Source organism: Vombatus ursinus, unplaced genomic scaffold (genome assembly GCF_900497805.2).
Source record: "Vombatus ursinus unplaced genomic scaffold, bare-nosed wombat genome assembly UNPS02014779.1, whole genome shotgun sequence".
In the NCBI taxonomy this organism is placed as follows: domain Eukaryota; kingdom Metazoa; phylum Chordata; class Mammalia; order Diprotodontia; family Vombatidae; genus Vombatus; species Vombatus ursinus.
Window position 1 is genome coordinate 26,748,725 of NW_020954557.1, and position 27,927 is coordinate 26,776,651.

At 35.8% G+C, this 27,927-nt stretch overlaps 1 protein-coding gene across 1 annotated transcript in view; it reads right to left on the reverse strand.

The window, feature by feature from the left end:
• ITGAV (integrin subunit alpha V) overlaps nucleotides 1-27,927 on the reverse strand; it is a 101,250-nt gene that overhangs the window by 63,626 nt on the left and 9,697 nt on the right. Inside the window, exons 2-3 of the mRNA XM_027865934.1 lie at nucleotides 20,197-20,324; nucleotides 356-447 (exon numbers count right to left, since the gene is read on the reverse strand). Coding sequence (XP_027721735.1) covers nucleotides 356-447; nucleotides 20,197-20,324 — 220 coding nt within the window. The remainder of the gene's footprint in view (nucleotides 1-355; nucleotides 448-20,196; nucleotides 20,325-27,927) is intronic.

A 27,927-nucleotide genomic window follows, 5' to 3' on the forward strand; every position in this document is an offset into this window, starting at 1 on the left:
ATTTTATCCTCACAAGAACACTGAAAAGTAGATGCTCTTATTATCCTATTTTACAGAGAAGAAAACCAAGGTTGAGAGGGGCTAAGTGACTTGTACTGAGTCACAAAAGTATCTGAGGGAATATTTGAACCCAGCTCTTCCTGACTCCAAGTCTAGCACTTTTATCCATTGTGTCATTTAGTTGCCTCCTAATGATCAGAAAAGCAAAAAGGAAAAAAAAAATCAAACTTTAAGTTTCTTTTAAGCCAACTGTCTGATTACATTTAGATATTTTGAGCATATACATGTTATTTCCGTAGTTTCCACACTAGATTTTCTTGGCTAACCTACTGGGTAAATTGTCTAAAGGACTTACCAAAATTTTATTCTGTTTAGCTCTCACGGAAGCTCCAAACCACTGGTGAGACTTAAACTCCAATGGATCATTCTTGGCATAATCTCTATTGCCTAAAGAAGAAAATTGGGAGGAAAGAAACCCCCAAACATTATTTTAAAATAATGCAGCAAACTTTTTTTTTTCTAGCATGGGAAGGAAACGGTGATGGTTAATCAAATATTTTATTTGACAGAGATAACACACACGGATTATCAATTTTTTAAGAGTTGGATTTAAATTATTAAAATATCTTAATAGTTGATTAATAGTGAACATTATTTAGTCTGTCTTTGAATGGAAGGTGAGAAAATTGTGGGAACTGAGTGAACCAAAATGACTGCATCTTGTGACTCAATTCTGGATCTAACTCAGTTCCCTTTCTATTCAATTATGGGTCTAGTCCAATTTCTATCTCATGAGAAACCTTTATTTAATTATGGGAATTGTAAGAGAACTTTATTGCATTGTTTGAACCTAGCTCTGCAGGGCTGGGAAGCTAGATCATCTCTACCTGTTGTTTACAGACTTTTAACTAAGGACCTAGATTATGCTGACCAGAAACCCAGTCAGTTCCAAAGATTGATGCAAAGGATTTTCTCATGTTTATACATCTCAAGCAACCTATATGTCTTATCTGAAAACTAGCTCCATGCTGGTCAATCAGTTACTGTTTTCATGTTCCTTTGAATGAACACAGTTACTTAGAGGGAGTGAGACACTTCTTTTTCTGATTTCAGGGAACTGAACCTATTTGTTCTCTCCCTCTCAACTCAGAAATTTCCTAATCTTTCCTCTAATTAGAAATCAGATTACCTAATTATAATACTGTTTTATATCCTGATTATTATTCCTTTAATGAATAAAAATCTGTCTCCCCCTGTAGTCAGGGTTCCATGCCAAGCTGAAGAGGCCTGGTCCAGATTTTTTATGCAATTGGTATGCACTGCTTAATAAAAATCTATATGCTTGAAAACAAGGGTTCTAGATCCAGTTCTGAAAAGGATAGTCTGTATAACCTTGGCAAAGATACTTCATGTTTCTGGGTCTCAATTTCTTTATCTGTCAAGTGAAAGGATTAGACTGGGTGACCAAGAAATTGTAAAGCAACAGTTTTCTCTGTGTGTGTGTGTGTGTGTGTGTGTGTGTGTGTGTGTGTGTAGGCAATGGGGTTAAGTGACTTGCCCAAGGTCACACAGCTAGTAAGTCAAGTGTCTGAGGCCAGATTTGAACTCAGGTCCTCCTGACTCCAGGGCCAGTACTCTATCCACTGTGCCACCTAGCTGCCCCAAAGCAACAGTTTTCAAACTGTAGTCTGCAGACCCCTGGGGATTTCCAAGACTCTTTCAGGCTGTCCTCAAGGTCAAAACGATTTTCATTATAATATGAAGACATTATTTACCTAATAAAAGACTCCTCCCTTTTCTAACTACATATCTATATGAGGCAGGATTTTTTTCTCATATTTCAACCAAAATAACAGATCAAAATAAATAAATACATTCATTAATTCATTCATTCATTTGTTCATTTGTTCTTTTGGGCAGATAGATGGTACACTGGATAGAGCACTGGAGGAAGACCTGAGTTCACAATGGGCCTCAGACACTTCCTAGTTATATGATCCTGAGTAAGTCACTTAACCTGTTTGCCTCAGTTTCCTCAACTGTAAATGGGAATACTAATAACAGCTACCTCCTAAGGTTGTCATGAAGATCAAAAGAGATAATATTTGTAAAGAAATTAGCATAGTACCTGGCATATAGGATGTACTGTATAAATGCTAGTTGTTATTACACGACAAATTTAATAAAGGAGCAGATATGAAAAGTCTTCTATTCTTTTTTTTTTTTTTGGTGAGGCAATTGGGGTTAAGTGACTTGCCCAGAGTCACCCAGCTAGTGTTACGTGTCTGAAGTCCGATTTGAACTCAGGTCCTCCTGACTCCAGGACCAGTGCTCTATCTATCGTGCCACCTAGCTGCCCCTCAAAAGTCTTTATTAAGCCAGACATCTGTCTTTTAGTCAACTAGCATTTATCAAGCACTTACTATGTGCTGGGCACTATGCTAAGCATTGGGAATACAAATCAAGTAGAAAGAATGAGAATCTCTTTCCCCAAGAAGCTTGTATTCTAATGGGGGAGAAAGTAAATAAAAGGAAGCTGAGAAGTGGGAAAGGGGGGAGACAGGTACACAGCATGGGGAAATGAGAGAGGAAGTACTGAGTGCAGCTGAGAGAGTAATGATACATTGCTGATCTTGGCACCTTCCTTAAATGGAAGTTCTGGAAGGAGTTATCCAATCAGAAGGAAAGGCCCCAAAGGGACTGAGGACATTTCCAATATGTGAATTCCACAGCTGAAGTGAAGATGCTTACAATGAAGACTTGGGGCATGTTAGAGGAAGTTTGGTTTTCAATCTGGAAAGAAATAAGAAACATGGCTAGCCTGTATTCCTTCCTTAAATGGAAATTCTGAGATAAGCCATCCAATCAGAGAGAGACTACAGGGGCAAAAACATTAAAGAGATTTGCAAACGTATTTCAAACAATGCCACTCTTCTCACTAAATTTTTTCTTTAGAAAATATAGCTATTTTTTATAAAAATATAACATGTAATGAGTTTATCACTATTTTAAATGAATAAATATTTTATAGTTTATCAGTTTTAACTTCTAATAAATGATATATGCCATATAAAAAAAGTTCTTTGGAGCCTTCAATTATATTTAATTTTTTGGTCCTGAAACCAAAACTTTAGAGCCACTGTTCTAAAGAGTCTATAATTGATCTTAGACCAATTGATCATTTATTTTACAATACTATAGTGTTCCACAGAAAGTGTATGAGTAGATACATTTCTTCTCAGTTTAAGAAAAATTTATAATAATTGTCATCCCTCCATTTCCCACACACAAAATCTACTTGGATGATATCTTTGGGGGAGTGACAAATGCAGCAATCTAAATCAAATTGAAATCACATGTGGTTTATGGTAAGTTTCTATGGCCACATTTGTAACCACAGTAAAAATTTTCTCACAATCAACTGATACAGTCATCAGAGTATGCAAAATGCCCATGTAGAGGGATAAAAAGCAAAATATATTCCCGGTATGGAATCTCTTTTCTGTGACTTTCCCTTCCTAGGCCTTCTTATGCCAAGTTTGACCAAAATATGCCACCAATATGGAATCCTTCTGGGATTTTTTTTCCCCTAGATTATGTTATGCCATGTTTGGTCTCATGGGACAGACCAAAATTGGCATATGTCTGGGGGAAATTCTCAAAACACACAGAGCTGATCTAAATCACTCATATCTTAAAAAAAAAAGTTTTAATGCTAGTTCTAAGTCAACATTATAAGTTACTCAGTTGTAAGTAACCCTCTCAGTTTTACTGCATGGCTAATCATGCACATTGATTTGTTCTCCTATTGGAAATGTAATATTACGTAACTTGTTATACTATGAAAATAAGGCAGTTGCTATGCACATAGCTGGTGCTTAAAAATTTGTAGGACAAACAATAAAGCACAAATATTTTACTATGATACTTTTCCTCAAAGTTGGCATGTGACTCCTAAGGAGTTTGTGGAGAGCTACCTCCTCACCTGGGTGTTCCTCAGACTATAATAGCTATTTTAATCAGACCCTCCGATTCTCCCTGAGTGATCATGCTATGGCTCACAGTTGTCTTTGACTTAACCTAGTTCCCTTACAGAGTATAAGAGCTTGGATTAGAATGGTGGCAGTGAGAAGGAAAAGAGGGAACAATTGTCAGAAAAAAAAGATACTGTAAAGAAAGACAAGACTTACGTCAAACAATTAGATATGGAAGATGAGAATGATGCAGAAATCAAGAATGGCTGAGCAACTGATTTGAAGGGGAAGATTTATTTGGCTTTTGATATGCTGACTTTGAACTCCTAGCAGGACAGGCCTATGATGCCATACAAAGAATGATAGATCTGGAATCAGAAAACTTGAGTTCAAATCTTGATTCTGTTCTAGACATCTCTGTTGACCTTTCCCACTGAACCTCCTTGGACCTCAGTTTCCTCATTTGTAAAGTGAGGAGGTTGGACCAGATAACCTCTAAATTCCCTTCCAGCTATAAATCTATGATCCTATCGTCTAAGAAAAAACTATCAGACTGTAGCTATCCAGGAAAGATTGAAGATCTAGAAAGAAGACTAGACTGGAGTCATTTGCAGACCTGGGAGTCTGCAAACTATAACCTCTCTAAATTATACTTGAAATCATAGGAAAGATGACTTCTTTCCAATAAAAGAAGTATAGAAAGAGAAGCAAAAGAAGATTCAAGGACAGTGCCTTATTCCACTAAGGTATATGCATAGTAATATGTTAGACTCCTTGCCATACTCACTATAAAATTCCATCATAAAATTCAGCTTTGCACTAAAGGCATATATTAGACTTCCAGATAAAGACTGGAAAACTGTTGAACTAAATTCAAGAAAGGTTTGAGATTGAGGGAACAGCAAAGCCTTTCTATAATGGCCAAATCCAAAATGTCTAGAGAGACATGAAAGCCACTCACTTTTGAAGAATCAGGTTATTTTATATTATGATCCTCTAATTCCCCACTGTCCTCCCACAACCTTGAGCAAAACTTCAGTAAATAAGAATTGGTGTGGAGTGGGAAAAGTCAGTCTAAGTTATTAATTGCACATTATAGAGCTGGAAGACACCTCTATAACGCAAAAAAAAACCAACCCCCAATTTGCAGATCAAGAAGAGACCAAAAGAAATTGAATGATTTGTTCCAGATCACAGAATAATGACAGAGCCAGGATTAGCACGTTTCTCCTGAGCCCATCACTCTTTCCACAATTATCACACTGATATTTGAATCAGTAAGACCTGAATGATAAACTATTCTACAAGAAATACAATCATATTATTTTCATGTCTATACAATATAACTCAAACTAGCATTGCAATATATTTGTTCATTCTCCTAGCACTAACTGAGCATTTTATGTTAAGTTGTTTCTCATAGTCACTATGTACTGAGGATATAAAAATGATTAAGAGATGGTTTCCATCCTAGATGGCCTTATAGAACCTTACAGTCCCAGGTGACCTAAAACATGTAATAATAGTAATAACTAACATTTATGTAGCACATTAAGGTTTACAAACTACTTTACACATGATATCTCATTTTCTCTGTTCAACAACCTTGAGAGGTAGGTGATATTATTGTCTCCATTTTACAGTTGAGGAAGCTGAGGCAGACAGCAGTTAAGTGATTTGCCCAAGTCACAAAACTAGTAAATATCCAGGATAGGATTCAAACTCAGGTCTTCTTGACTTTAAGTCTATTATGCCAAGAATAATCAAGTTGTATGATAGATGAGAAGTGACTCATTACTGGGGATATATGCCAAGAATGTCAATGACAAAAACATTTAATTGCTTTAGAATGAAACTACTTCCAGAAGTAAAGTGACTTAAACAACCCTCCCGGAATCTGGTTTACATTGTTAAACTAGAATTATTTACTCGAGAGAAGTGGTTCCTAAGTATATGCAAACTTTGGCTCTGACCCCATCCAAATCAAGAGACATTCCTAACCAATGGAATCTAAAAATTAAAAAGGAAGAGATTTTACAATGCTACCCAAGCCTTTTAGAAAGCTTTATGGTTATATACTATGATAATTAGAATGAGCTAGATTTTCCCAGTGCTTAAGTTTCATTCTGGTGGTAAATGACAATCTAGGAGATAGCCCGAGGTAGAAAATAAAAAGTTAATTTGATTTATGTCTAAGACCATTTCACTTTGAGCTGAATCATTGTTCATTATTCAGTTTTGACTATGGGTCCTTCTTTGATTTGGGACTATGAGGTTTTTGAGCAGGTATTGACCTCCAGAAATAACCAAAACTCCTAACAATGGATAATCTCAGGTCAATTCAGAAATTTAGGTCAACAGAAGCAATTCCTCCAACACAGATGTATATTTTAGCCAACTTGGTATATGTAGTGAACCAGTCATTAGACTCTACTCACCAGTTATAAATTATATGCCTCAGAATATAGACTCCTGGGAATAACATACACACTTAATTGGGTATGGAAATCTGTCTTACCCTACAGGAAAATAGGGGGGGAAAGGGACAAGAGAATAGGGGGATGATATCAACGAGGGCAGATTGGGAAAGGGGGTAATCAGAAGCAAATACTTCTGAGGGGGGATAGGATCAAAAGAAAGAATAGAATAAATGGGGGGGACAGAATAGGATTAAGGAAAATAGAGTTAGTTTTTCACAGCATGTCTACTATGGAAGTGTTTTGCATAACTGCACATGTATAGCCTATATTGAGTTGCTTGCCTCTTCAATGAGGGTGGGTGGGGAGGGAGGAAGGGAAAAAATTTGGAATCCAAAGTTTTAAAAACACATGTTTAAAAAAAATGTTTTCACATGCAACTGGGAAATAAGAAATACAGGAAATGGGGTACAGAAATCTATCCTGTCCTATAGGAAAATAGAAGGGGAAGGGGATAAGAGAAGAGGGGGAAAGGCAGACTAGGGGAAGGGGCATTCAGAATGCATGCCATCTTGGGGTGGGGGGATGGGTGAGAACTCAAAATCTTGTGGAAGTAAATGTTGAAAACTAAAAATAAATAAATTTATTAATAAAAAAAGAATATAGACTCCTGTCTCTAGAATGAACTACCTAGAAATTTTTAATTACAACTATAATTTTAAGAGTGTAATTGCAATTTAAAATTACAATTTTAAGAATAATGCAGGGTACTGGCAGCAGTTTTACCTTTGGGCTAGAGATAAAATTGAACAGTCTTTCTCAGAACAGAGTATATAAGTACTAATATGATAAGAGTTCAGTGCTTTACACATCTGGGAATGTGAGAGGGAGGTGGCATTTAAAGATTCAGGATTTCATTGGCAAAGAAAAATCTTGGTATAAGAATTCCTTCAATTGATATCAATTAGCCACCATAACTTATGGTCTTAAAGAAGTTTATGGGCACTAAATAGGAGACTTGCCTTTGGTCACAGAAATAGGATGTCATAAGCAGGTCTTGAACTCAGGTCTTCTTGACTCCAGGACTGGTAATATATACCATGTTACCTTGCACATAGTAGGTACTTAAGCAATATTTGTTGAAGTGTTGATTTCAATTTAATAAATTCACATTTTTTCCCCATATAATGGCATGCCCATTTCCAAATTCAACAGGCTCTACAGGCCCCTACCTCTATTTTCAGGCCTTCAGCAATATGTTAGCATTCACTAGGATATCATTTAGTGCATTGAAACAATTTTTAATGATGGTCCAAAAAAAGATAATGCTACCTTTAAGGGATTCTAAAATGTTTATTTACTTGAATTTTAAAAGTTTATCTAGTAAAAAGCTCTAACTGTACTACCATATTTTACTCAAAGTACTTGGCTACAGAGTTTATGGTTATAACTTAATAAACAGAAAGAGCCCTAAATATTTTGTCATTATTGGCTTGAAAAGACCACAAATATATTCCTCCTGTAACACTTGCTTTCCATTCTGTATTACTTCAAAACAGATGTAGGCATTTTTTCCAAACATGACTAAAATATAAGAAATACAACACGAATTGGTTCTTGGAAAGATTTATACCAAATTACTGTCCCTAGGGAGCAAACTGAGGCAATCTTAAACATATATGGGGTGAATGGGGTTAATGAGCTAATCCACTTCAGTATATACAATTTAAGACATTTTCACAAAAATGTAGTCTCTGCTTCTACCTTTTCATAGGAAAGCCTCCTGGGAAACAGTAGCAGAATTATGAGTCAGTGCAATATGGATAGTCCTTTCTGCCCTCTGGGTTAACAAAAAAAAATGCTACTTTCTAGAAGTTCAAATACATATTTATTAAAGATTCTCACAGATTCACTGTGAAACTGTTTAACAGAGCCAACCAATGTCAAATGTAGGTGACTATCATTCAACCAAAAGGCAAGAACTATGCAACTGGCAGCATACTAACTCACTGCATCTGGAGTAAAATTTAGGATGAATTTTATTCTTATTTGAAAAGCTGAAACAATTCTGTTTAGTCTTCCCTCACAAAGTCCAACTGAAGTCTCATCTACTCTCTGCAGCTATCCTTCATTTTTCCAGATTATATCTACCTTTCTTGTGTAATTCCCATGGCACCTAGACAGATAGTGACAGGATCATAAAATCATGGGTTTAGATCTGGAAGGAACATAAGAGCTCATTTAGTCTAATGCACTCATTTTACAAACAGGAAAACGGAGGACAGGAAAAGTTAAAGACTTGTCCAAGGTCAAGGTTGGAACAGAAATAAGATTCAAATCCAGGTCATCTAACTCCAAATCCAGTTTTCTTACTACACTAGCATGAAAACCCTCCCAATTCTGTTGTGCTCATCTCATTTAACCACTTCACCAATTATTCACCTGTTTTGGGTGTTCTTTTTCTAAGACCTATATTCTAACATATCTTTATCCATGTCTATCTATACTGCCCAATTCTTTCTATGATCACCACTGCCTTCACCACACATAGTGTATTTTTGAGAGTTTTTGCAAATTCACATCATATTCCTCTGTAATGGGTTCTTTTGAAAAGGAATAATTGCACAAAAGAAAGAAAAAGAAAAATAGTGGGTCACCGAAAGAGAACCTCATGCCAGTGTACTGGACCTGGCATTCACACAAAGCTCTGCATTGTTTGAAAGGTTCACTCACTCTGAAAGAGAGAACCAAAAGACATGAAAGAAATAGAAGGTAATGGTCTCCCCATTCTTTCCAATTCTCTTTGATATAAGTTTTAAAAATATAATATTTAGGAAACATAAAGCTTTTTCCACCTTCTAAATCTGTAAGTACAGTCCTTTGTCAAATTTAGACACATTCACATCAGCTATTTTATGACAGATAAGAAAAATCTGGAAAATGATTTTTTTTCCATAGAGAAAAATTACAAAATACATGAGAAGATGCTTTGGTTAGTGAAGTTTTTCTATCTTTTTTTCCCAAATCCTAATAGTAGCAGTTTTTCCATTGCTGCTATAAATAGACCTCCCATTCTCCAATGCACAAAAAGGAAAGAGAAGGGGCAGCTAGGTGGCGCAGTGGATAGAGCACTGGCCCTGAAGTCAGTAGGACCTGAGTTCAAATTCGGCTTCCAACCAAACACTTGTCACGTGTTAGCTGTGTGATAAAAGTCACTTAACCCCAGTTGCCTAAAAAAACCAAACAAACAAACAAAAAAAAACCAAAGGAAATGGGGGGAACATCTTTGAGGTTTTTTTTTTTTTTAAGTAACAGGTACAGTAATGAGAACTGACCAAAAAAATGGTCTTAGGACAATGAAAATTAAATAATGGCACCAGCAACTAAGCTATTATCACTTCTGATACAAAGAAAAAGGGGGAAAAAAAACTTTGGCAAAGAAACCTGAAGCTAATTAGCTGTGAAGTTAGTGGCAATTGACTTCACAGCTTTTTTTTTTTTAATTTAACTAGATTTTAGAGTTCATTATCTGCATTGCAGTAGATAATGCTGATTAAGTGCTGGACTGATAATGTATGTGAACTAAGATGAATTATTAAAGCATTCTGACTATGTGACCCTGGCTAGCATGGTACTAGAAAGCAACAATGACAGTGTAAGCTTTTTTTGGGGGGGGGGGCTAGGCAATGGGGTTAAGTGACTTGCCCAGGGTCACACAGCTAGTAAGTGTTATGTGTCTGAGGCCGGATTTGAACTCAGGTCCTCCTGACTCCAGGGCCGGTGCTCTATCCACTGAGCCACCTAGCTATCCCAGACAGTGTAAGCTTTTAAGAGAAGTCACTTGGAAGCTAAAGTTTCTTATTCTTTTTCAATGCACAAAAAATACCTTTTGGGAATACAAGGGACCTTCACCTTCTCTGTAAACTAAATGAAACTTAAGGTTAAGTGGAAAAATATTGCAAGAGTTAATACTATAGTCTTCTGTTTGGAAGTCCTAAGTATTGTAAAACATTTGGTTTCCTTTTATTACTACATAATGCATGCATGTGTACAATCTGAATGACTTCAGCCAACACTGAAATGATCTAGGTCACTGGACACATTTTTGCTTGGGAAAAAAAAATAATGACATGACTTTTTGAAACAATACCGCTCCCCAGTTCACCCAGCAAAAGAAAATGGGTAATTCATAACATGCATCTTAGACCTGGCACATGTTTATTACCTTTGACTACATGCCATAATCACTTTTTAGGTACTTCCTTTAACAGATTTTTCTTCTAAGAGCAATTTCTTAATATAATTTATTTCTCTATGAAGAAAACAGGGTACCTTTTAAGACCATTTACATCTCTGTATCCTTTTAGTCTTTTTAAACATATATCATTTCACTATAATTTAAGGTAAGTGAAAATTGATTGTTTTAATTAATGGATTTATTCACCTTCCTTTCTGCAATGAAATGAAAAGAATCTATTTCTCCCTGCAACCCCCACCAAATTTCCTATTCATTCAGTTTCTAAAAAGAAGATAAAAAGAGCTGTGACTCCAGAATAAAATTATCCATTTGACAAGGTCTTCGTGTATCTTAGTGTCAATTCTTTTAGAATTTTGAACCATAGCTGTGAAAAAACTCTTACTAGCAGAAAGGCAGGACACATGTAAAGTTCAACTGAAGTTCAATCTTTATGAAAGATTTTATAGTTTAAATTACTAAGCCTACTGTCCTTTGTTATTCTAGAAAAATACTTTTTTTTCATTTGTTAGATCATCTTCATGGAAAGAAAGTTCTTTAAGAAATAGATACATCTCCATGGATTCCAAAATATAATTATGGTAACAACTTTCTCTAATCAAATGCTAATGTTACTTGATTTTCACATTTCTAAGTTTTGTTTATCAAATTAATATAGAAATAAGATGCTAATAGGTCAAGTCAACAAGCAGATATTAGTCACTTTCTACATGTCAGGTATTATGCAAAAATGCTGAGAATATAAATATAAGCAAAAAAAAAAGTCTTTGCTCTCAAAGTACTTATATTCTAATGGGAAAAGGCCACACACAAAAAGAAGTTAACAGGGGATTGGATGGGATGGTGGAGAAGGAAGTCCAGAGAATTTAGGAGTACAGAGTAGTAAGGAATAAAGGAGTGAACATGACAATTGTACAGGGAACTTCCTTTAAATGACGATTGCTTAAGGAACTGACCAGAGAACGGTCCTGCAAGGACAGAGAGATCTTGCAGGATGAGAAGCCCGCAAAGACAGAGGGATCTTTCATGGTGATAAGACTGCTTGAACTTTGTGGTGGGGAAAATATACACACATACATACACACAGATGAACACTCATATGATCATACCACAGGAAAGACAGATATCAACCTCACTCAGATCTCTCATTCTGAGAGACCTGGTAGAAGTTCAGCAGTTTAACAGCTATTTTCATCCATATACTCCCATAATTCCTCAGTATTAAGTAGTGGTAATAATTCTGGGACTTATCTCTGATCTAATCTCACAATTATTATTGATTCCAGAAAAATTGAAAAGTTCAAATACCCTAGAATTGTTGCTTAAGAGGGAGTCAGAGACACTTTAAGAATTTTTAATAATCACATCAAGACTCTGGTTTAACCAGAAGTTCAAACCATGAAACAGCTTATAGACTTGTAATCATACTTTCTGGGATTTTCCAGGGAGCAAAATGAAAACAGTGATAAGTGACAGCCTCAAGAAACTAGCCAAGTGGCTAGAGCACTGAACTTACTAGCTGCGTGACCCTGGGCAAGTCACTTAACCCCATTTGCCTCAGTTTCTTAACTATAAAATATGCTGAAGAAGGAAATGGCAAACTACTCTAGTATCTTTGCCAATTAAACTCCAAATGGGGTCAAGAAGAGTCTGACACTACTGAAATGACTGAACAACAACAAGCCTCAAGAAAATTAGAAGATTACCAGCACATTGGGTGGACCCATTGTAATGGACTTACAGGAAACATGGACAAGTCACAAAGAAGGAGAAAGCTTAATTCTCTTATGAGCTGCACTGGTGGAAGAAGGACCCAAAACCAAGGGATCAAGGACCCTTTGAAGAAGCTGGAAATCGTATATTTTTTTCTTAGATCATGTGTCCCAATGCTTAGAAGTGCAATGATGGGGCAGCTAGGTGGCACAGTGGATAGAGCACCAGCCCTCAAGTCAGGAGGACCTGAGTTCAAATGCAACCTCAGACCAAACACTTGACACTTACTAGCTATGTGACCCTGGGCAAGTCACTTAACCCCAATTGCCTAAAAAACAAAACAAAACAAAACAAAAAAAGAAGTGCAATGGCATAGGAAAAGGGGTCAGACAACGCTTTTTTTTTCCTTCCCTTATACTTCCCGGATTCTTCAGGAATTTAGAGATGTATTTTTTTTTTTTAAGCAATTGGGGTTAAGTGACTTGCCCAGAGTCACACAGGTGGTAAGTATCTGAGGCCTGATTTGAATTCGGGTCTGCCTGACTCCGGGGCTGGTGTAGAGATAGACTCTAAAAGGTTAGAAAAAAATGTTCTCAGTTTTATGTTCACAAAAAGTTGCTATGAGTCTCTGCTTTGATATCCCATTTACTGTATATACACTACCATGTTAGAAAGGACTACTGGCCTTTGTGGTTCACATTCTGAATCATTTTTTCCATACCAGTAAACAAAGCTGGAGTAGCAGCTCATCATGGCTTTAAAGCTCTTCCATTTGTAGGTCAAAAATAATGGCCTTTCTATAATCACTTAGTCTTCTGGATTATTCAGTTCTGTAGGAAAGGAAACCACTGTAGGCTCTTATCTATTTAAAAAAGGGGGGGACATACATGCCCTTAGAAATAAAGTTTTAGTTCCCGCAGTGCTTATAACTTGATGTTTATATTTCCATTTTTTAATACATAAAGAAACCTTAGTTTCTACATGCAGGAGCATTCAAATTGCTCAGGCTTATCACTGGCATTCTTCCCAAGCATTGCACTTCCTATCACATCATTCTCTTGGCTGATTTGTCAATTGTGTCACAAGCCAGATTCCCAAGAAATAACATGAAAAAGCAGACCATTAAAAGCATCAATGTTCCTCATATTACTAAAGACCATACTTAAGGTCTTTGAAAATAGGCATCTCTAGAACAAGTGTCTGCCACAATGACCTACAAGATGAATACTTCCCTAAATATTTATATTAGAAGGATTTTTAAAGCCTTCCCAATTGGCTGAAAAAAAAGTTATCTCCAGCTTTAAAATTAAATTTAATATAAAATTTCCTTTACAGTACATAGCATTGTCTTAGGGTGTAATAAATGCTTTAAAAAAAATTCAGAACATTAATAATGCTTACTATGAAGCACAAGAGGAACAAGGGATGTTGGAGTCAGTATATCCAAGGAGGATACTGGACAAATGACAGAATATGGATTATATGAAAGTATCGAAAGCCCTGGATTGATTTCAAGATTTATTAAGATATTTCAGATTTGACTTCTTCTTCCTTCCATCATTAAACATTTGGCAGCATTATGATACAAGTGATTAGTCTGTTAAGGAGATGTGCTTTCTTCTTCTGGCCCTATCATGAACTTGATGAATGTTGGAGAAGCTAACTTCTTAAACTTCTCTGCAGGTCTTTCCTCATTTATATGTTTTTCCCCATTTTTATCTTATTAATAGATCAATCCCCTGTAGGTCCCCTACTTCTAGTTAATAGCTACATCTGTTAAGTTATGTGAGAATTAAGAATAGCCCCACACATTTACATTGGGGAAAAAGTACCAAACCACCTACTGAAACAATTTCACCCAAAATGACCTAGAAGTACCAGATTTCATACTCTATTACAAAACAGCAATCATCAAAATAAATTTGGTATTGGCTAAGAAATAGAGTGGTACATCAGTGAAATAGATTAGGTACCTAATACACAGTAGTAAGTGACCATAGTAATCTAGCTTTTGATAAACCCAAAGATCCAAGTTTTAGGGCAAGGACTCATCATTTGACAAAAACTGCTAGGAAAACTGGAAAACAGTTTGGTATAAACTAGGCAAAGACAAACATCTCACATCATATTTCAAAATGAGAAGCTTCTACCATTGAAATAATTAATATTACCTATTGGTTTGGTTCACCTTTCTTCCCTGCATTCACAAACTGATCACTTGTAGTTTAAAAATCAAATAGTCAAAACAAGCAGATTTTCCTAGAAATCTAGTTTTGAGGGCATGATCACTAGATTGGGAGATTAGAAAGCTGTGTTCCAGACACAGCCCCAAAACTAACTGCCTCTGTGACTTTGAGATAATGTTTCTTCCTAGGCCTACAGTTTCTTATCTGTGAAATGAGAGTATTACATTCTTCTCCTCCTCTTTCCTATGTTCTATAGAAGAAACTCAGCATGTTAAAAGAGTAAAAGTAGCCCTTTCCTTGAAGCAATAGGCCTGGCTCTATGAGTAAGCAGAATGTCACCTACACAGTATGATTTGAGAGGCCAACACATGGAAATCCCGCAAAGATGATATCTTAAGTTCCTATAATTTGATCACTCATTAAGAACATTTTAAATATTCATGTATTTGAATAGATAAGGTTATGGTACCCTTGCCTTGGGGCAAGACTGGTTTAGAGTACAAGACAGTTTCTCAAACTATAGAAGGATGGTAGAAGATTACAAATAATAGTGCTTCTCTTCAAGAATCTAAAACAGTAAGAAAAAAAGGGAAAAAGAAACCAGCAAAAAGTTTTTAATGAGACCCAATTATGTGAGATCATCCCTAGATATTTGCAGATGAACCTAGAGAGAGATCAGCAAACATATGGAACAGATTTGCCAGTATTTTGATACCATCATCAATTACAGTAGAACTTCTTAGTATAGACTCTTAACAACACAGTATCGGAAGTTCCACAGGAGAAAGTAGAAACAATATTTAAGATTATGAAGTCACCAAGAACTTCTAGGCTTCAGGAAATGTGCAGACAAGGAATATGTACCACAGGTAAAACAATAGGAAGCAGAGTGCAGGCTGGACTATATCTTAGAAACTACAAATTACTTTTAATTACCTTGTCATAAATGAAATTTAACAAAAGTATAAACTGAGGCAATTCTCTGAACATGATATCATTTATTAACTGGTGGGTGGTACCTGATAATAAAGGATGGTTGTTATGATAGAAATTCTAAGAGACAAAGTTCCAAGCATGAACAATCAATTATTAGTTAGACTAGCAGTAACCAATAAATTGGGTCATTTCTTTCAATAACCAAAGACCCAGAGTGAGGAACAACAGGGCCATTTAAACTTAGGTCTTCCTTCTGACTGGCCTGACAGAACATCATTTGAACCTTCCCCGGCAAAGGCAAGGCAATCTCCACTGGTAGAAATTTTAATGAGGAGGTGGGTTAAGAGTTCTCAGCTCCTCTCTGTTCTCTATTACTTCATCTTGGGAAGGAGGAGGGGTACTAATCCTCAGCTGATAAGATGAGTCTACATCTGGGGAAAGTGGACTGGCTTTCAAATATAGCTGATTATATCATTATTAAGTGACACTTAAAGAATGCTAGTTGCTTTATAATACCCAGCTGCCCCTAGCAATTTTGGCTAGAAAAACAAAAGCCATCTCAATCAGGTTTCTCCCATTTGGTCCATCCATGTAGACCAAAGTCTACAAGTCACTCCTACTTTTGATTAGAAAGCAAGGACAAAAGAGACTTGTCCCCTAGGCTCAAACTGGTCGGTCTATGGGGTAAACAGAATTGAGTGTCCCACTTGGGAGAGGCCCACCCAGCCCAAGTTGATTAATGAGCAGATGCCTTTGGGGCTGGGAGCAATCATATTACTAGATCACACCCTTCAGAAACTGCCTGCCCTTTATATTGTGGGGTCTGACAAAATAAGGAAAAGGATGGCTCACAGAGTAATGCTGGTCATTAAATAATACAGCATGATATCAATTTTTCTCAACCTCAAGCTGCTAAGAGAAACAGTATTATTGACATAGTGATTCTTTATGACTGAAAAAATTACAGGAGTGATCACAGTCTGTGAAAAATCAAAGTCACAGGTGGCCCAAAAGTTAATCAAGAGCTTACCTCTGTGGTGAGAATAAAAATATGTGTGCATAAAGCAGTATATAGAATATCATCCAGTTAAATAAATATATGTTAAGAACTGAGGTGGGCTGCTCATGAAAGGAAGGAAAGAATAATCAATGGTCAGTTTGCATCCTGCAGTGGTATCTATAGAATGACAGAAGACCCAAAGGAAAGCTCTCAAAGTTTAGGTAGACATTCTATTGAGAATTTGTGGCAAGACACGGACAAGAATCACATAAAATGAGAAACTATGAATGGATTGGAGTCTGTACTAGAAAGAGTACTCACACTGGTAAGTCCACAAGTCCATTGTAGTCAGGTTAAATTACCTGAGAGAGAAGATAACAGTCAGCTAACACATCAATACAACTTATTTTTCTGATTAATCCACTGTCACCTCTGTCCCAGAGGTATTGAGATACATAAGAAATAAGTTCTGGTGGATGGGGAAAGGAAAGGGAAGGCTTGAAATATGAAACATGAGGTGTCATAGTGGAGGACCCTAAAGAGGTAGGGGTTAGAGAACACCAAAAGTAATAATCAGTGCCTAATGATTGTGAAAAAAAACTCATGGAATAAATGATTGAGTGTCCCCTTCACCCTATAATCTCTTTCCTCTTTTGATTCTACCTGCTGTATTTTACCCACTTTACTTCTGCCTTATCCATTGCCCATTTTTCACTGTTGTTCCATTATTTATTTCCTCTTCTCATTGTTCTCTTATCCAGTTCAAAATAATGACCTCTTATTGTGGAATGTGACTGAACTTGCCAGAGGAAAGGTGCTATGCAATTTATATGGAATGGAAACAACCAGAGAATACGATTCAAATGGGAGTTGGGGGGAGGCATAAAATTATTACTTCAATAAACACATGAAGGAAAACTACTTTGGTTTGAAAACAATTATCTTTATACTTTAAATGCCTGTTGATTGGTTTATACAGACTTACTGTTATCATACAAAAATAAAATGAAAATGTAGAATGTTTCTTAAAACTCAAATAAAGTTCCTTTAAGACTTTAAAAAAAAACAATCTCTGAAGTCAAGAGGGGAAAGCATTCAGTGCTCAATTCACTTTTTAAAAATCCAAGAAACTATGTTATGTATTGCCTTAAAAAAAACAAAAACAAAAACAAAAAAACAACTACATTTCCCTTGAGCAGCAGTTCATGGCAATGTGCTCAGACAAGTAGTGGGGGAAATGACTTAGTTATGATTTATACTTAAGTCTAACATCTGGGTACATGTAAACATTCAAAGGATAAACTGATCCATAAAACTGTTGATCATCACAACAGATGTACATTCTTTATTGTTAATGTATGGTTTCTTTTCCCTTTCTCCTAAATGTCTGATGCCTCCAAGTGCCCTTTCATCTTTCACAGTGTTTTCTGACACCTTTGTCTTGTTAAAAAGTCTGTGTCAGCTTATACCCAGGCCCTTCTTAATTATGCAAGGTAAGGGAACAAATTAAATCTAAACATCCTTCTATATTAGAAACAGAAAACCACAAACACTACATGGTATGAAATATCCTATCCAGTATTTATCCATTTTTTCCTGCTTCTCTTCTTTGAGTTATAAATTCTTAGAAGTTAGAAACCAGTCTCTGAAAATTGTTTAGATTAAAAATCACTATGTAGGGGCATCTAGGTGGTGCAGTGGATAGAGCACCGGCCCTGGAGTCAGGAGGATCTGAGTTCAAATTCAGTCTCAGACACATAACACTTTCTAGCTGTGTGACCCTAGGCAAGTCACTTTAACCCCATTGCCTAGCCTCCCAAAAAAATCACTATGTAATATCTAGCTATACACAAAGTTTCAAAATTTCTGTTCGTACATCTAGTTGGTTCTGCATGCTAACTTGACTTTTTTCTTTGTTTATTTTTGAGGAAAGGACAAAATTCTTTCTAGATCAGAGGTTCTTAGCCTGAGATCATTCAACTTGTTTTTTTAAAACTATTTTAATAGAGCTGTTTTCCTTTGTGATTCTAGGCATTTTATTTTATACATTTAAAAGTACTATTCTGAGAAGTGGTCCATGGGCTTCATGATATTGTCAAAACACTGGAATAAAAACCTATTTTCAAATGCACTTAATCCTGCTTACCAACAGGTTCAGAACTCATAACAAATAATATGTTCCACTGCTGAAACTACACTTTGAAAATGTAACATAAAGAAAGTAAAACATGATTGTTTCCAGATTCACATTTCATTGAACTGAGTTAGCTGAATGAACAGGGGGCCAAATGTCTGAAAGAATAGTACCTATATTACCATGTGCTGCACTGTAATCTCTGAAGCTAAATAAACAAACATATCTGAACAAGTCTGCCCTGCCAAAGTTGAAATGTGGTATGTTTCATTTCAAAAGTATACATATTCTTCTGGCAGACACACATGCTCTGACCCGTAACATTCTGAATCACAGGTGTTTCCCCATTTGCTGTAAAACTGAGCCTATTCACTCATACTTGGGTTTTTCCAAATGTTAACCTAAAGCAAGATATGAAAAAAAGGATTTAATATAAATGGGTTCAAGTGGGGGAAAAAAGTGTCCTGTATTTTCCACTAACCATTGGCAAAACTGATAAAAACAATTTTGATGGGCAAGCACACAAGCAAATAGAACAGAAATATTAATTAGTAATCTATGGTCAACTGATATTAACTCTTTGGCTTGAACCAAAATCTTCTGAATGAAAAGTCAATGTTCTCTTTAAAACAGTCCTTTTAGTTCCTAAAATTCTAATTCATACAAAGACTTTTGGAGCTAGAAAGAGTTAACTTAAATAAAATGGAAACATGGGTTATCTTTTACTTAGGCCTCTTGCCAGATGCCTCACTCCAACAAATCCTATCATAGACTTTGACAACTAACCACTACAATTCAAATTTATGTAAAACTATGCCTCATACAAATATCCCAATGTTTGTTTGAGGTGCATGAAGCTTTCTAATATATGTTCATACTGAGTGTTTGTACGTGTATATGTTTCCTTTTCATCCAATGTTTTGTTCACAAGTGCCAAGTAATGGTGAAATTTGAGCCTTACTACTATGATCATTTTTTATTCCCCTCCCTAACTTATTCTACAGTTCCACAATAATGGCACTGAGCTTTGTCCCAGTGGGTTATACTCTGATGTCATGAGAACAACAAAATTCCAACTTCCCAGAAAATTTTGGACTAGAATAAGGACATACATTTTTGAAGCCTTAAAAACTTTGTTTTTTAATCACAAAAATAATCTTGAGTAAAAAAAGAAAGATGTCTAACTGGTTTTGGTAGCACAAAACAAAGCTTTGAAAGATTCATACCAGTTGAGACTCAGTTCTTACTAGGAGTTGATGAAAGAATACCTTAAATTGGCAGACACAGGACCCAAAACAATGTTTTGCTCTGCCTACAGACTGATTCTTTGGTCAGAATGGAGACCAAAAATACTATGGGAACATGAATTTTTTTTCAGAATTTCTCAAAGTGAGAATTATCAGCTGAACATTTAAAACCTCCTTGGATATTCACTGGAGTAGGAAAAAAGTGTATTTTAATGTGCTTTAAAACTCAGAAACATTCAAGGGGGAAAATTCCCATTTACAGGGGTTAATTATTCAATTTAAGATAATTACTAAAATCTAGCAGCTGAATTACATTAAATGAAGGGTTAATTACCTGTTGAGTCAAATTCCACTGGCTGGCATACTCGATTAGAAGACCAGCTGCACTTGAGCACTTGTCCTCCTTCTACAATGCCAGGTTGGGTAGTGTTTGCTTTGGGAGCTCCAACCAGAAGGAACATCCTTTAAAAAAAAAACACATACACATACATACACAAGGATTCAACATTTGCACAAATTAAAATAAAGCTTCCTAATAATGAAATATCCAGCATTTTTTGACATCTTTAGCAAATATTAAACATGGAGTGACCACAACATGATAGATGCTATTAGTTGTTCGGTTGTTTAATCCAACTCTACATGACTCCATGGACTTTTTGTCCATGGGGTTTTCTTGGCAAAGATACTGGAGTGGTTTGCCATTTCCTTCTCCAGTTTGTCCCCATTTTACACATAAGGAACTGAGGCAAATAAGGGTTAAGTGACTTGCCCAGGTCATATAGCTAGTAAGTGTTTGAGACCTAATTTGAACTCAGATCTTCTTGACTCCAGGCCAAGTGCTCTATACACTGCATCACTCAGCTGATTAGATGCTGTATCACAAAGCAATATAGCCCATTCCTTCTACTCACTAGAATTCTATGGCAGTTAATACATCATGCAATATTTCATCATGCTGAAACTTAACAGATTTGTACTGATTATGGATTCAGACTCATTTTAAGATTTTAAAAGAGGTTTCTTAAATTTGTACTGGCTTATACTTTTCTGAGGAAAAGGCAAAAAGTTTTCAAACTACCCTCCTAAGTGTAAGAAAGCTTCCTGAAAGATACAAAATTGAAGCTTCAAAGAGTTAAAAGAGAGTTAAGAAACAACTGTAACAAACTAAGTGTGGGAAGCAAGGTTTGGAAGTACAAGTCTCCTGGAAAATAGTAGGGTGCAAACTGAAAAGGAAAAATTCAACAAAAAGAGCTAAGAACAAATTTGCTTGATGTACGTGAAAGAAGAAATCAGAAAAGGTCAGAAAAGCCAGAAATGGGGAAGTAAACAGCCTGATTTTGATTCTGGAGCCTAATATTACAAAGAGATAGTTGATGGCTTTGAGTAGAAATACCATGGTCAAATAACATAGTAAGAAATATGTTTTTAAGCAGTGGTGCTCTGAATTAATCAGAAAAGATTTATAATAGAAGCCAAGAAATCATTCGTGTAAGTACCCATTGTATTCAGAGAATTGTTGTAAAGTTAAATAACACCAATATATATTCACTTTTGGACATTTGATGTTTAATTTATTTAACTTAAAAACTTTTTTCTCTTCACTCAATAATTCTACTAAGATATGAGGAGAGGCCAGCAGAGAGGGAAAAAAATATTCAGAATAACAGATTTAGGCTATTCTGATTATAGTCAGTTTCTGGATTGTCAATTTTCTATCTGAGGAAAATATATTTAAGGCAGACTTTCAAGAAGCCAAAAATTTCATTTGTTAGTATTTTCATTTTGTTCTCTAATTTAAAAACACATGCAAAATATATAATAAAAATGACAATATCACCTAAATTATTTTACTTATTCACTGTCACAGAGAATTACTAAGCATTGCTTTGAAGAACTAGAACTACAAAAAGTAATAACAATTTGTCTAGAATAAAAAAAGGTCAAGAATCTCAAGGGAAATAATGAAAAGAAAAGGCCTCAAACTATACTACAAAGTAATAATCATCAAAATGATTTTTTTGTTGCTGTGGGGTAGTTTTTCTGTCACTTCTGACTCTTTGTGACCTCATTTGGGGTTTTCTTGGCAAGGATACAGGAGTGGTTTGCCATTTCCTCCTCTAGCTCATTTTACAGATGAAGAATTGAGGCAAACAGGGTCAAGTGACTTCATAGGGTCACACAGCTATTAAGTAGCTGAGGTTAGATATGAACTCACAAAGACAAGTCTTCCTGACTCCCGCCCCTGTACTCTATCCACTGTACCACCTAACTGTCCAAAAATGGTTTAGTACTGGTTAAAAAAGAAATATTGATCAGATGAACAGATTAGGTACACAACATGTAATCGCAAATAAATAAATAAACAAAACCAAAAAAATAAAAATTAAAAAAAACACCTTTATACCCTAGTGTGGAATAAACCCAAAGACTCCATTCACTATTTGACAAAAAAAAAAAGGTTGTAAAATCTAACATAGTTTGACAGAAATTAGGTTCAGATCAGTATCTCACACCATATTCCACTATAAGCTTCAAATGGATACCTGACCCAAAAACAAAAGGTCACATTTTAAACAAATTAGAGGAGCAAGCTTGCAATTACCTTTTAGATTTATGGATGGGGGAAGAGTTCATGACCAAACAAGGGATTAAAAAGGTCACAAAAGATTAAACTTATAGTTCTGATCACATAAAATTTAAAAGGTTTTGCATAAACAAATACAGTATAGCTAAGATTGGAAAGGAAATAATGTATTATTAAAATATATTTATTTTTAAAAAATTTAAGGGAAACAGTGAACTGGGAAGATTTTTTGCAAGAAGTTTCTCTGATAAAGTTCTCATTTCCATCATATATAACGAACAGATTCAAATTTGCAAGATTGAGAACCAATCTCCCAATTGCTAAATGGCCAAAACAATCGATTTTCAAGGGAAGAAATCTAAGTTAACCAAGGCACGTGAAAAAGGTTCCAAAACATTAATAATTTAGAGAAATTAAAAGTAAAGAAACTCTGAGGTTTAACCTGAAACCCATGAGATCAGCAAAGTTGACAAAATACAGAAAATGATAAATGCTGATCAATGTAATGCTCAACCATGAATTCCAGAAGACCCAATGAGAGAGAATGCTACCCACCTTTGCACAGGGAGTTGATAGACTAAATAAGCAGAATGATGTATGCCTTTTTGGCCACAGCCATAATGGGAATTTGTTTGGCTTGACTATACATATCTTTATTTTTTTAGGGGAAGGAGAAAAAATAAATGTTTGTTGATTGAAAAAAATAATTTAAAGTATTAAAAACTGATTTAAAAATTTGGGACTGATGTAAGGGGTGTATATGTCTAGACTTGTGATTTCATCTGCATGAGGAACTCCAAGAACAGAAATGTCTGCATTGGACCAGAGCAACAATACATCTGTAGTAGTCTTATAAAGTTACCTAGAGTACTGTCAGGTAAAATAATGTGCCCATGGTCACATAAACAAACTGTATCAAAGGCAAGTCTTCTCAACTCTAAGGCAGAACCTCTAGCTACCTTTTAGCTAAACTTACCTACAATTTTTTAGCCTGAATTAGAATGTCAATTTAACTGAAATTTTCATGGGGAAAGTACACTTTCTAAACTCCTAAAAAAAATTAAGTAAATAATTCACAAATCTTTCTAGCAAAAGAAACACATACAATTGCTTTCACATTCACTTAAAATAAGGAGGATCTAAAACCAGAATCAACCCAGTTTTGTTTATATTCATCTCTTTTAAATGCATCCATTGTGGGAAGAATTTGTCAAAAACTAATCTAGAATACTTAATAGCATGAATCATTAAGTTACTGGAAGTCTTCTGAGTTTGAATTCACCTCCTACACTCAAATTCCTACTCATCTAAAATGGACAAAAATAGAAAACAAAGGCAAAGCCACTAACCAAACCCCAGCCCAGTTTTTAAGTTTTATGCAATCATATTTAGAGTTTGAGACTTCAAAACTTTCTCATCAGGATAAAATGTTGGATCTGGAGAACCATGGTATATGAACTTTCCCCTTTTCTTTCCCAGAATCAGTCCTCCATCTTAGTCAGTTCCCCACCATCTCTTCATCAGGGTATCTATATTTGGCATCACTCATCTCTCCTTTCCTCCCACCAATGCAACCTCAGACTCTGATAGGTAATTTCTCTTTATTTTGCCTAGATCCAAGCTCCATGCCACTTCCTGGACATCTGCATACCACCAATCCTCTTTCCAGCTCTCCTTTATGTATTGTCTTCTCCCATTAGAATGTAAACTTCTACTTCTGGACCAATAAGATATTTGAGAGTCCAGAGGATCTCTGAAACCTCTCCAAAATAAGAATTATACACAATAGATAAAACCGCTGCAGCTGTATATGGTCTAAGCCCCTAGGAATCCTAAGGATGTAACAACCAGACTAGTAACAACAAAGAAGACTAATCCCTAAAGTGCTTACCTAGCTCCTTCTCCCTCCACCATCCCCCAGGCTCTGGGGGCAACACTTCTAGTAATAGAATTCAATTCTGTCCCTCTTCTTTTACTCTCACCCAATGCACAGAGGCAGAGGTAGAAATTAAGCCCTCTACCCACGACTACAATTCAGCAGTATATTATACCATACCAGTGCTCAGCCAGAGAACTAAAGAACAGAGAGAACAACAGTATGTGTAGGGCTCCACCTGGCCTGCAGGAAATGAGACTGGCATCCAGCTGAGACCAGTTCTATTCTACCACTTGGAACAGAAACTGAGGCCAGTGAAAAGTGAAATGCCTAGGAAAGAAGGACACTAAGACAGTTTAAGGTCCATCAAAGGAGAAGGAGTCAGGAAGTGATAGGAGAATAAAAGAAAAAGTCTGAAATTACCCAAGATATCAGAAGAAACATCAGTTAAAAACCTTGAACACATGCAGATAAATCAACAGGAAGGATTTTAATAACAGAAGGGAATATGGCTCCCAAATCAGCTAAACAAAAGACACCTCTAAATAAATATTTTAAGACAAAGGAAAATTAATCAATATCTGATGAGAGAGAGAAGACTTTATAGATTCTCAAAAGAGCTTGGAACCACAGCAGGAGGCTCCCAAATGCTTCATCATGAGAGGAATCAGAATTGTGAAAACATAATTTATGGCCTGCACAGCAGAAATAATCAGCAAAATATTAAAAAAAACTTGAATCCCCCAGTGGCAAATCTCATTGAAGAAACAAAGGAGTGAAAGATGCATTGGAATGCAAATATGAAGAAGTGAAGGATGATCCTGAAGAAGAGAAGATAAAGCAATAATCTTAAATGAAAATCGATCTTTATAAAAAACAAAACATATTGATTTCGAAGACAAGATTAGTCTCCCAAAAGAACAAGTCAAAAAACCAGAACATCATGATGCAAGAAATGAAATCTGCCCAGAACTTTTGAACACTGCGCACGCGTGCCCCCCCCCCCCAGGAGGACATGTACCAATAGAAAGAATTGATAAGTTGCCTCCAGGGTTAAAAAAAAATGTAAATTTCTGGAGGATAGGAACTATCGACCTTGCTTGTATTTGTATTCCTAGCACTCAGCACAGGGCCCAACACATAGTAGGTACTTAATAAATGCTCTGTCTTTCTAATGGAAAGCTTTGTGATGTTGGAAAAATCACTTAACCACTCTGAAGCCTCTGTAAAAACAGGGGTTTAGTCTCTATGGTTTCTGTGTCCTTCTTTAGTTCTTAATCCTATAATCTCAAAATGAATAATCTGGCACAGTTTACATAAAAGATTTCTTGACCAACTGGGCCTGAAACTAACCTTGGAAACAATGAGTTATCTAAAAGCTCCACGGGCTCCTAATTGTCTATAGGGTCAAATTTAAGTTCTTTTGCTTGGCATTTAAAGCTCTTCACAATATGGATTCAACTTACTTTTCCAGGTGTATTACCTATCATTCCCCTTCATATCCCATGGTTCAGCTCAACTGGTTTACTTGTTCCTAGAACATACCATTCCACCTCCCATCTCCATTTCTTTGCACAAGCTGTCTCCCTCCTCTCTTCCTCTCAAACTCCAGCTATTGGAATTCTTTGCTCCCTTCAAAGCTCAGGTCAATCACCACCTCCTTCCACATGAAACCTGATCCCCACTCTCAGGTATAGTGCCTCCTAAATACTTTTATGTATTTATATGCGGTTTCCTTCAAACAGATGTAAGCTCCTTGAGGACAGGAACTATTTTGTAATTTCTTTTGTTTCCCCAGTGCTAAGACAATTCCTGACACATTATAAAGGCTAGTTGGTTTAGTGATTGATTTCCCCAGTTGCTAGTGTTCTGTCTAAAACATAACAGTTGCACAATTAATGAGTAGCTAACAGCCATAATTTAGAGAAATCTTTTCTCCCACCTAAGAAATAAGAAATTTGGCCACAATAATCTTGAATCTTCAACACTAAGTCTGAAAAAATTGTTAAATATATACTTTTAAGACTAGAAAAGGAAACTATTTTTAACTAACTTGTTTGCCAGGGCTAAATAATTTTAAGAAAAAATTTGTCCATTCTTGCATTATTGAAGTGGATATTTGCAGTTATGTCTATGTAGACGTTACATTTATTATGCCATATGCTTAGCTTTGTTGTAATAAGAAATGATTTTTAGAGTTTTCATAGGGTGGAAAAAGAAAAGTTTGTATCCAGATATTTGCCTTTGAGTCCTTCTTAACAAAGTAAATGATGTCCAAGACAAATAGTTCAATTGAATTAATTTCTACCTTTGCTTATGTGGCAGTTCCAGGTGACCCTAAAACAGTCATATTTAAACAATTTCATACTGTTATTGCAAAATATGCAACCGAAAGAGAAAAAAATCAATCACTAAACGTAAAATTTTTCTAACATCTAAATAATCTTCAAGTGACTGGATTTACATAAATCATTTTTAATGAGTTTCTTTAATTTTGGCTTTAGGTACCTTTTTATTAGCTACCATATGTCAGAGAGAAAAGCAACAGGAATTGGACAATTGTTAGGAACAAAGAGTTCATCAAAGATAACTAAGAAAGAGCTCAAGATGGGATGTTATCCAAATGAAAACAAAACTGTTCTGACAACATGAACTACTTATATGCAAGGTTAGGGCATTATTGTTGCTTTTTAGCATCCAAGATGCATATTACAAGCATGAAATTATAATAATTAGGTTACAAATATGAACCTTCATTATTATTTTCCCAAAATCCTTTATGCAAAGCCTCATGCCCTATTTAGCTAACACAGGAAATGATGGAAGCTAGCTAAAAATAGAATGACTTTTTAAAATGTTGGAACATTATCGATTTCCAAAAGCTAAGTGGTGAAACATTGAGGAAGAGTGTTTATTGGCCCCAAAAGCCAACCAGACTGTTTGACAAACCATTCATATTTAGGATTCATGAAAATATTTTTTTTACAGGATTTACAACAAGTCAGGAAGAGAAAGAATAGATTGGAAAATGATAAAACTGTCACGTGTCCAACAACTGAAGAGAGTAGGAAGAAATATAGGACAGAAAGAAAGAAAGAAGGATATCTCTGTGCAACGCTAAATAATGAAGATGAAGAAACAATGGCCTTCAAAGTGCCCAGCATAAAGGTGGGTATTCACTAAGAGTATCGAATGAATGAATGCTCTTTGGACAATGGTGATGTGTGAGGAAAATGAGAAATGCAAAAGCAAAACACACTACCAAAAGCTATGTTTGTTGACTGTACCAGAAAATCAAATACAAATTAATTTTATGGAATCTGGGTATAAGATCCACTCCTCACAATGTCCAATGGATGTCCCTACTAGTTAAATCAGAGTGACTTAAGGCCTATGAATTGGCATGACAACAAAAATTTAAATAAAAAGTATGCAACTGCAGCATTGTTCAGTGAAAAGAAAATAGGATTAAAGGTCAGGAGCTCTGAAATTTAGTACTGATTCTGCCATTACAACCTGCTCTGTGACTTTGGACAAGTCAGTGTGAGTGAGTGAGTGAGTGAGTGAGTGAGTGAGTGAGTGAGTGAGTGAGTGAGTGAGTG